Source organism: Nymphalis io, chromosome 4 (assembly GCF_905147045.1).
Source record: "Nymphalis io chromosome 4, ilAglIoxx1.1, whole genome shotgun sequence".
In the NCBI taxonomy this organism is placed as follows: Eukaryota; Metazoa; Arthropoda; class Insecta; order Lepidoptera; family Nymphalidae; genus Nymphalis; species Nymphalis io.
The window spans coordinates 4516859-4528698 of NC_065891.1; the positions used below are offsets into that span (position 1 = coordinate 4516859).

The 11840-nt window shown below is 33.5% G+C and overlaps 2 protein-coding genes across 3 annotated transcripts in view; one reads left to right on the forward strand and one right to left on the reverse strand.

Moving 5' to 3' along the window:
• The window catches only part of LOC126781671 (alkylated DNA repair protein alkB homolog 8), a 104369-nt gene that overhangs the window by 27289 nt on the left and 65240 nt on the right, over positions 1-11840 (forward strand). The gene's annotated exons all lie outside the window — the stretch shown is intronic.
• On the reverse strand, positions 478-11722 carry LOC126781680 (arylsulfatase I). Of its 2 annotated transcripts, XM_050506646.1 has the most exons (12): positions 11568-11722; positions 9717-9876; positions 8839-8998; positions 8312-8406; positions 8141-8208; positions 7307-7460; positions 5805-5962; positions 5148-5296; positions 4790-4932; positions 2515-2665; positions 1118-1234; positions 478-675 (listed from the first exon to the last, which is right to left on the reverse strand). In XM_050506646.1, the coding sequence occupies exons 1-12, from the start codon at positions 11652-11654 to the stop codon at positions 507-509; spliced, it is 1611 nt and encodes a 536-aa protein (XP_050362603.1). In that variant the 5' UTR covers positions 11655-11722; the 3' UTR covers positions 478-506. The 2 variants fall into 2 exon arrangements, with proteins under 2 accessions (XP_050362603.1, XP_050362604.1); XM_050506647.1 differs by lacking the exon at positions 9717-9876 and having other exon boundaries at positions 11568-11693.

Genomic DNA, 11840 nt, shown 5'->3' on the forward strand with positions numbered 1-11840 from the left:
ACGGCAACGATTACGCTTTGATTCGGTTGCTATAGTGACAATTTGCTAATAGAATTGGTTTCGCTGATTTCGCTTTTTCTATCGTTATATATTTATCTCCCACATTTTTATTCAGCGAAGTGACACTGGAATAAATCCTTTTGCAAATTTTTGTTTTAAAAATCTTAGTAATAAGAACTAATTAAACATTTTTGGCAAAAATGTCTAAGAAATAGTAATAAGTTAATAAAAGTTAATTGTCTATGGGAACATCTTTAATGTCTTTGCTCAGTTAGATCAGCCAGAATGCTGTGTGCGTATGCCGGATAAAAGTAAAAGTATTAAATACATGTATAGAGTATGAAGAGATATACGAGGCTTGTCTAAATGTGATAATCATACAAAATCTTTTTAAAAAAGTAGATAATAAATGTAAAAAAGGAGGTTATAGAGCATAGGATTTGATCGATATAAATACAGAAAATATGCAATATTAAATAATATTTTGGGTAAAATCATTTAAATAGTTAACACAGAGTGTTTGCGTTTAAATTTTCGTAGTCTCCGAAATTCGTTATAATCCGACCCCAAAATTTGGGATCTCCGTGAGGATCTAAAGGCTTATTGTTTGGTGGGATCGCTGTTTTGTTCATTTTCTCTAATTCTTCTAGCATGCTTCTTAAAATTGTCGGTTCCCTGAAAATTTTATAAAACGTTTACGTAAATAGATTGAGACCTTTCGCATTACATATTACGACGAATAAGAATTAATTATTATGAAACACTTTTCAACGTACGCAATGTTACTATTTTTTTAACTGCCAATTACTCAGCTTAATAATAGGCGGATAGTGTTGTTAGGTTTGATGCTAGAATTGTGGAGCGTCTATGAGTGGTTATTGCTATTATTATTTTTAGCGTCTGTTTGTTTTGTACACATGGTAAATAGGACTCCTTACCGAGCGCTAGATTACCTACTAAAATCCAGCGGTCCTAGTAAGACGACAGTGGATCGTTTATCCATACTACTTTGAAGGCCCAAAGGCTCTTCAGGCTTCTAAGATATAAAGATAGTCTACAGAAATTTAAAATTAAAATTAAATAAACTATGTTGTTATTAAAAATGTTATTAGCTTACGCATCGGCAAGATTCCTCATTTCACATGGATCTTCTTCGATGTTGAATAAACAAGGAGATTTCAAGGGATTACAGGCTATGTGCCGACTGGTGTCGCATTTCACGGTTGCTTCTTCTCTGCAAATTGTAAATTGAATGTAAGAAAATATTTTTTTTTTCATTTGTAATAAATAAATATTACACATTAACACTAAAAGTCATTATTATATTACCCTTGATATATTTTTCAATTAGGAAGATGTAAATTGAAAAAAGGTTATTTTTTTGTATTAAAATAATTTTTAAATGATTATAATAACATGTGTGAAAAAAATATGATTATATCATATTTTTTTATAAATAAATCAATTTAGGCGCTCTCGTATAATTAGGAAGATGAGCTTATTTTTTTTATGATCTCAAAAAATCATATTTAAAATATACGATATCTGCAGAAATGAATTCATAATTAATTGTAAAAATTAAATGGTCCTTCGGTCCTCAAACTACAAACTTATAAATACGACAAATTTTACTACTAAGGTACTTACATTAAAATGCTCATCACGAAAATATCTACTTGTTTTTGTTGATGATATATAGAAAAAGTATTTTTCTTGAGTTCAATTTGTTGAATTAGTATGCTATGGTAGTGTATAATAAATATATGAAAGTTTTTTATACTAACCGGAATATAAAAAAAAAAAACAAGAATAACGCGAAAATACAGGCGAAATTGTATGGGCGAGCGAGCGACGTTGGGCGATGTGATATCACGCGTCGATCGGTCGCTCCAGAAAAGAATTTAAGAACTCGTAATTTTAAATAATTGTAAAATAATAATTTATTGAGATATCGTAAAAAAAACAGTGTTTTTCATATTTTAAATATGATTTTTTGAGATCATAAAAAAATAAGCTCATCTTCTTAATTCTTGTGTGCACTAGCATCCAAACTTCGGTACTTTTGTTTGTAGTCAAGTTTTTTTATGCAATTTTCTTGAGTATGTTTATTAGCAACAATAATAAACTGATATCCTACATACGGATATATTTATAAGGTGCGAGAAATAATATAATAATTTAAAAAGAGGACATCTGATATTACGCGTCTGTCTACACTTGATCATTGAAATTATAAAAGTAAAAGGCTACTACTCTGCTACTAGATTAGCTAATTTATACTTATGACAATCATATGGTCCCGGGAGCGAATACCGCGTAGGCCAAATAAGATTTGTTGGGACAAGATTTTTTTAGGCAGGGTTACACTAGCAAGTAACTTCACTCTTTTTGTTGGCCTTGCGCCTGTTATCACTTCGGCCGTATCGTATACGGCACGCAGTCATGCAATATAACAAGGCGCAGTTTCTAAAACTTGTTTCTGAAAGTGGGTCAAAAGAACTTCAGAGTAGGTACCTCAGTTTTAATATGGTGTCGAGGTCGGGCATCAGTCCAAGTTCGTTAAGAGCACGTGCGGCGCGCGCGTCCTGCACGGCGCGTGAGGCGTAGTCCCCCTCGCGTCCCCTCGGTCCGTACCAGCCGTCCCAAGCGCCGTTGTAGTTAGTACCTAGGATTCAAATTGAAATTTAACAGAGATCTCAGCTAAAAGGTATTATAGCTCTCCTAGTAATGTGAATGTCTATTTAGATTAGATTATCTTCGTTTTATAAACACAGGATTATTATCTATATCTTGAAATGTATCTTATTGTAAATATATCTTGAAAACGTATTATAATTATTATTAAGAAATATTTTATGACGTGACATCCAAAAATAAATTACTCTTGTCAGAGCGGTCGTGGTCGCAATGAAGTATTATGAATTATTCGGCGCAGAGGTTATTCGCCTCACGAGCCTTTGCCATATGTCCCTGTTAGTGGTAAGCCTCGTGCATTCATGCAAAGAACCGCCAACAGTTGATTTTATTTGGTCGATCCATCGCATGAGCGTCCTTCCACGTGGTCTGGTGCCATCCACCTTGCCTTGAATGACAAGGCGCTCTATGGAGTTATTTCCTTGCCGGGAGACGTGTCCAAAAAAGTTAGTATGCGCTTTCGAACCAGCGCCGAAAGACGCTGTTTGATGCAGAGTTCTTGAAGAATGGAGATATTGGTGCGAATTTCGGTCCACGAAACTCTTAGCATTCCTCTCCAGCACCACATCTCCAGAGTATCGATATTCTTTTTATCAACCTGCCACAAAGTCCACGTCTCCGCAGCGTATAGAAATATGGGGAAAACAAGCGTTTGTACGAGCCGGATCTTGGTTGCTTTGGTAATGTTTCTGTTCCTCCATATTTTCTTCAGCCTCTCTATTGCAGTTCTCGTAATTGTCACATGTCGATTGACCTCATCTATGCATCCGCTTTAATTAGATATTAAAGGTCCCAGATATATATAGGATTGGACGTCCTCACAGTTCGCAATCTGAGTGATCTTGGGCGAGTTGTTTTTCGCCCGGTCTACAATCATCATCTCCGTCTTACTGCGGTTAAGCTTTAATCCGAATTCTTGGCATACGCGCTCCATTTTAAGAAGCAATTCTTCCATATGAACTGCGTTAGGCGCAAACAGGGTCGTGTCTTCGGCATAGCGCAAATTTGTAATCTTGCACCCACCAACTGCAACATCGTCACTCCAGTTCTCAAGCGCAATGCGCATTACCAGTTCTGTTTAAGCATTGAACAAGAGCGATGATATTATGCATCCTTGGCGGACTCCATCGCTGGGATGAAAGTCTTCAGATAAAACATCATCCGTCGACGCCTCAAAAGACGCCTAAAAAGATGAATTAAGTGTTTCGGTGTACCCATGTCCAGTAACACCCTCCACAGTTTGGGCCATTTTACTGAGTCAAATGCATTTGAGAAGTCAACAAAGCAAATATTAGTAGGCTTGTTAAACTCTCGTGCCTTCTCTATTATCTGGCGAACAATGAGGATCTGCTCACGTGTACCACTTCCTTTTATAAAACTGGCTTGTTCTGGTGCAATTTCCTTGGACAGAAAGTTCTTCAGTCGTTCATTGAGTATGTGTAGCAGGATTTTACTAGCATGAGGGCTATAAGGCGGTAGTTGCTACACTTCTTAGTTGAACCCTTCTTGTGCAAAGGAATGAAAACCGTGTGAGACCATTCTGTTGGCCATGTTCCTGAATGCCATATCTTGTTGCATATGTTGTGGAAGATATTGACACCTATGTCGCCTAAGGATCTTATAGTTTCGATCGGTATAGCATCTCTTCTTCCTGTGGCTTTCCCCTTCTTTAGCTGCATAATGGCGGCTTTTACTTCCGATCGAAGAATGTCTGGTTCTTGGTAAAAATGTGTACTTGGTCCAAGAAAAAAAAAGTTCAATCATTCACATCAACAGTTCTGTAATAAGTTGTATATAAAAACAGTTACGGATTTACTAATACAAATATTATTATAGTTATATTGTTTTTAAGATAATTGTCTGGATGCAGTTAATAGTTACGTAGTTATCACTAAAAAGGAGTGAATTAGCTATGGTCATTTTAATATGATTAGTTTTGACAATACGCCACAAGGCTACGTGCGAGTAGTGTTTATGCCGGGAACCTCAAAAGGTATTAATTACTACGTTTATAGTGATTTGGTAAAGAAACAAGAAAAACTTATAATTATAACAATACATTCGCCAATGCGTTAATTATATGTATATTAATTACCCTTATGTAATTTCCACTTGTCAACTGTAATTGCGGCACTTCCGTAGGTGTCATCGATATTGTGGAGAATGGAGACCCTTTCCGACTTTAGATCTTTTGATAATGATTCCCATTGATCTATTCCGTCTAAACCTTGGAGTGAGCTGGAAGATATATAATAAATAAAATACGAGTCAATCTTTAGATATTATATGTATTTTTGTTCGCTGCAACTTATTAAACATAGTTTAATGTACCTTTCCAGAAAAATAATATTAGTAATTAAGATTACGCTTAATTGCAAAATACTTATTATATTTCATACAATAAAATATTAAAAAAATATAAAAATAATCGCTAATAATTTAAAAATAATAACCTGACATTCATTCCCGCAACGTTCAACAACGTTGGTAGCCAGTCAACTAAATGAAACATTTGTTTGGCAATACGAGACTTTTTCTCAATTAGAGGACTCCATAGAAAACCGGCACCCCTAACGCCTCCTTCCCATAGTGTATTTTTTACCTTAAAGTAATATGCAAACATTTTTGGTTATTATATTTGTCACAAGTACCACATATGTAACATGTATATTGTATATTTATGACACTAACATTATTTACAACTATAATGTATCTTTGTTAAAACAAATACTGTTTTTTGTCAAAATTAAAGTCATTCGAGTTTAATTAAATATTCGTTCTCAATGAGATAAAAACAAAGTTGATTAAAAGAAAATAATAAATAATGTGCATACTGTACAAAAGCATTTTTAATTGTATTTTTATACAATAAAAAAAATCTAATTTTCTGCCAACTATCATAAGTATAAGATTTAAAAAAAAAGAACACCTGAATTATAGCAGGCATTTGTTATACAGCAATCTACAAAAAGTTCTCATTTAGGTTACATGCTTTAATAATATGTTTAAACTAGGAAAATAGACATTCTTCGACATTCCTAGTAAATTTAAAATTCACCCTTCAAGAATATAAAAAAATGTATCCTATATATTTTATACAAATTACCTACACCCCTCAATGGATAGTTCGACGCTCTGTTATCATTGAATCCTTCTGCCGGTCCTCCGTTATCAGTGGTGAAGATTATAACACTGTTCTCCAAGAGCCCTCGAGACTGCAGCGCCTCCACTACTTCACCCACTGATTCATCTAACTTCGTTAATACAGCTGCAAAAATAAGTAAATAATTTCGAATTGATCCGATAAATTATTAATAAAACCTTTTTTAGGCACATAGTACATAAGTTTACAGAGTATATTGCACCATTGATTTTAATTATAATATTTTAAATGTATTTAAAGTAATTTTTATGTCGGTTTTTTGTTTTAAAGGTCCTTTTGTTTTTAAGAGCCTTTTTACACGTAATACAATCAAAGTTCTGTAACATTTTATTAGAAAACATTTGCCGGTATTGAAATTTGTGGCTTGGAACCAAGTAAATACTTAAGAGATTTACCACCATGATGATCTATCGAATATATCTTACTAGTACGTGGAGTACATCCTGGATCCACGCTTGCTCTTTCTCGTCAGTTTATTTGAATCTTTTGTTGTATGTCTAAAAGTAATGGTCCCTTTACATAATTAATGGGATTAGTAAATTTTACTTTATAAGCATTTCAAAACGATCAGTGTTAAACAAACAACTAATAAGCGATTTTTCAGGTCATATCCAGTGCTAATACATCTTACCTTACACCTCTTTTTTTCTTATGCGCTATTTCAAACGTCATGCAATATTATCCAGAAGTACTGGGCCAAATTACAAAGCGGATATGATATACGATGGTACTGTTTGTATTTGAAGAAATCGCTTAAAATAAATGTAATTTAATTTTATATAGGATAATATTGCAGCGTGGTAGAATTTGAGTAATTTATAACTTTAAAAAAAAACTAGTGAACCGTTTCGATAAAAAAAAACTTATTTATGCCTAAATCTTTGTACATATACTATGATAAAGGAAAATATATGGGACCACGATATTTACCTTAAATTAATACAGCTTTAAGACTTCACACAAATCGGTCCAGCCTTTTTCGAGAGTGGATAAACATACGTATAAAAACATACCTGCTGAACGTAGAACGCTAAAAATGTATTTAACTACATTCAATAATAATTACTTTTTTGGGAATTTAAGGTCGTTTTAAGCAATTTTAAATGTACAAACATTAACACGCTTAAATAAACTTGACCTTTGTATTCAGCCTTTCGTTTTTACAAGATTTAAAAACTATTACGAGTTTCAAAAAACAGAAATGGTAAGCATTTTTATTTTATTGATCATTTGCGTAAATTAAAAATTTAATCATAGAGAATTTGAACCATGTTCAGGTATTTTTTTATAATATCGGTCGCAAAAGGCAGATTTGCATAGAAATTTTAAAGTATTGATACAAAACATTTTATTGTTGAGGCAACACTCAACGCTCACTCACCTAACGAACTCGGAGCGAAGTGATAGCAGAAGCAAAACTAGGGACGGAGACAAAACTCCCGTACTTACCTGCAAATTTTTGTCTTTGAAAGTCTTTTATATGTGTAAAGTTGGACAGCAACACTTCAGGTGCTCTTAACGGCTCGCTGGGGTTGCCGCTGTGCACAGCCGAATGAGATACCATCAGAAACAGTGGTTCGCTCTTGTTGTGAGAATTAATAACCTAGAAAGTCGAATAAACTCATGTAATGTTTTACGATTATTTCAATCATTTTATTACATATTTGCAGATATCGTACCTATGTCACTACTATAAATAAAATGTATCTACATGTAATAATAATAGGGTTAGGTTTACACTACGAACTTCTTCCTTCAGACCGATTTCAGCCACGGCGGGCAATCTCAAGAGAGATTAGCCAACTACGCAGGAGATATTATAGTGCATAAGTGTGTGCGCAAACACAGGTGCACTCTCTATTTTCTAACTCTCATAATCCGATGGCACGGCAATCCGACACGACCGGAAAGAGTTCAGGCGCAGGACCAACGGCTTTACGTGCTTTCCAAGGCATGGGAGTGTACACATTTCCAATTTCTAGACGGGCTGAGAATTTTCTGACAGAAAAACCTAATAACTTATTATTGGTCCGACCTGGGAATTGAACTCAGGACCTCCGGGTCTGCGGCCTTACATCAAGCCACTAGACCATAGACGTTGGCATATATATAATAAATTTCTTGATTTTCATTTTTTGCAATTGCTTGTCAGATAATTTAATTTGAATGGAAAAATGAATAAGAGACATCAAACAGAATTTTAGGTTCTGGAGTCATCGTCATCAGTTTGTGTGGTAACGCAATGATTAAGAAATTTGTAATTGAATATAAAGTATAGTGAACCTTAACAGCTTCATTTGTGTATATATCAGTTGCATAGTGTCCGAATAAATCATGAGCAATTGTAAAACCTGAAACAAAATCGAATACTTATATAATGTCTTACTTTTATGTTCATAAATAAGAATAAAAATTGATCAAACATTCATCAATCAATTAATTTTGAATCATTACCTCTTCTGAAATCAAATCCCCAGTAATTTTTTTCTTGATTTGTATGATCGTACATATCTATCTTTCCTGACCAAAATCCGACGTGGCTGTCAAATCTAAAAGTAATGTAATTTGTATTATTATTATTATCATATATCCTTTGTCTTGTTTATTTAACAGTTTACTAATTACGTGTTAATTATGATACAGTCATCTGGCATAGATCCTACTCACATATAGCTTTCAGGCGTCAAACTAATTAAAGACATTGAAATGAAACCATAGACAATTTCCTAGTTTAATTGGTTTGACATATTCCTAGTGAAAATTAATTTATCATGACAATTCATTTTCAAAGAACAACGAAAATATTGTCCTTGCTTGCATGAGGCATGCATAGTGCACAAGCTTCTGTCTTTTTTATTGCTATTATCGTTCAATATAAAAAGAAAACTTGATAGCATTCTGAAAATTTTCAAATAGTTGCCAAGATAGAAATCACTTGTACCAAAGGAAACGAACCTTAATATATTGACTAAATTACTAACCCTCTGTTCATCGGCAGGTATTCTCTCTTATAAGAACCGAGGTGCCATTTACCTACCAGGTGGGTTTTATAGCCTAAGTCTTTGAGATATTGCGGTAAAATTTTCTCAGACAACGGTAACCCTCTCGGTTCAGCGCCAAATATGACAGTGTGTTGCATACCTTTTAAATAAAAAAAAAGAAAAACCAATATCAATATTAATAAATTTATTCAATGAGTATAAATAGTATTGAGTTAATACTGATGGCTCTAAGGCGTCTAAGTTGAATTCAAACAACAATATTTTTGCTCCGGTATGAACGACTAATGAGCCAGTGGACAACGCAATTGAAGATATCGCAAACGAAAGTAAATATCTATTTATATAGCTACTTATAAGAATGTGGTTAAATAATCATAACAAACTTTTCATTATTTAAAATAGAAACGTGTGTAATTTTTGTATACTTGACAATGTGTATGCAAAATGCATAATGATCGATTGAGTATAGTTAACACGTAAAAGCGTAACAAGCAAATCAACAAACTCGCTTTCGCATATATAACATGCACATATGCACATCAGCTAGTCCAATTTTTAAGTTTGAAAGCTGATACTGTAAAATTAATTTATAATGTAAGGCCTACTGTACCACTACGAGCTAAAATAAAAAAACTTCGAGGTACCAAATAGGTTTCTGGCGAGGTTCACCTTTATATAAAACATGTTTGGCCTTTTTTCCCGACTGTACTGGCCGTCGTCGCGTTTGGACTCTACTACCACTTACCATCAGGTGGAGTAGAGTCATTTGCCATCCCGGGGCATATAAAAAAAAAAAAAATCTCGAAAATTAATATGTGTTCGTATTAATGAATCTACTATAAGTAGACATATTATACCAGTATGTATGGGATATTTGCCGGTCATCATCGCAGATCTGGACGGCGTGCATATGGGGGTCACGTAGTAGTTGTGCAATATGATGCCGGACGAAGCCAACGCGTCCATATTCGGAGTTGGTATTTGATTCAGTCCGTGAAAACCAACGTCATTCCATCCCTAAAGCATATTTTTATATCTTGATATAAGAATGTTTTCCCTAATATAAATAAATGTTGCACTTATTTTATATTACATAGTTTTGACAGTGTTCGCTCCAAAAGCTCATGGACAATTTTTTTTTCGACCACTTCGCTATACCTACTTTATTTCAAATAATGTCACTTATTAACGGACATAGGCATAGGACGTATTATATGTCCTATAATGCCCGTTCAGTAGTGCTATTTTGTAAGAACAAACTCGAGGTTCGACCTCACCGCAGAAAACGGTCGTGAATTGTTAGAAAGTGATATGCTACATTGACCATTATAATCAAAACAATCAATACATTTCAAGAATACATGCATCAAAATAGTAACATTACAGTAACATATATCTGACGACACATATTTTAGTTATATTTTGTATTTAAAGCCAGTAACCAGTAACAGCCTGTTAATGTCTTAAAGGCCACTAGGCCATCTCGACATTCAAAATAGTATATCACCATAAATCGGTTGTCAACATTTCACGGGTGATCAATTAAGTGAGTTCTTACATAATAGCATTGAAAACAGATTTACTTCCAATAAGCACCATACAACCTACATCAACAGTGGCGGATTTGGTACCTTGGTTGCTTTAGAGTCTGGGCTTTCCATAATCCTAAGCTAGCCGCCCCCCATACGGGTATTTTTTAACGAGAGGTATACTTACTACACGATTTTTTTTACGTTAGTTTTTAACGTTGACGTTTGAATCCGTCATGTACGAGTAACGTGTTTAAAAAATCGTTTGACAAAACCCATAAAATATGTTAGAATAATAATAAAGTTTGATGATATTAAACTGTTCAAGGAGTTAAATTACGTCACAAGTGACGGTAAAACTTTTCAAGTGGATAATAAGAGAATGAGCTATTGTGTATGTATTTAAGAAAATTGTTGGTTCCATTATATATATTTTAATTACTATTTAGTTCCCGGTGACGCTGGTAAGGCCATTTGGACCAACAGCAAAAAGGCAATTCCAAAAAAAAAAAAAACTGTTTATTCTGAATAAACTGTTATTGGTCTTAAATTTCAAAGAGATAGTTAATATTTATGAAGGATATAATAATTATTGTATGTTAATGTTGCCTGTGAGTCTGTCTCTATAAAACTATTTATTTTGAAATTGAGCGCAAATTACCTCTTTTTGTGTTTGCATTAACTAAGGATAAGGTATCCTTATCATGTTAGAATTTTTAATAGCATTAATTTTGAATAGTAATATTCAGTTTAAATGTACTCAGACCCTTGTCGGTATGGGTTTTCCTGAAAACCGATACTAAATGAATTATTATTAACAACATTTCGATATAAATATTTATATGAAAATGAAGTTTTTTATTTAAATATGCATCAAATATTTTAAATTCCATACCGGCGCTAACCGAGTTCATCGCGTAATCAGTACGCGTGTTATTCTAAATTTACCGTTATCTCGAAACATAGTTACTATTGGATACCAGTTTATCGGGACTTAAGTGCATGTATTATTAATAATATCAATGAAAAACTGCAGTATTTTATTAGTAGGTTCTCATTTAAAAATAGGATTTCCCTTAAACATTGAATCTTTTTATGGTCAATTAAATAATATATTTTTGTACATTTTTTATAATATAATAATAAATTATATAGATAATATATTATGAGGGTACTTACCAAATCGTCAGCTATAATGAATACGATGTTAGGTCTTTCACTTTTGCAAAGGGACAACAAAATAAAAAAAACTGTTAGAAATAACATCGCGGCGATACAGGTTCTAGTGATTTGTGTACACGGACGGACACCGGCTTGTATAATAATTAATGTCAATGTCATTCGTTACTCTTCGTAGTCGAGATTTAGTGATAATAAAATGTTGCCAGATGCACTAACTAATTTCCCTGCTACGATTTATTATACCTTATAAATAATTATACATTAAACAAA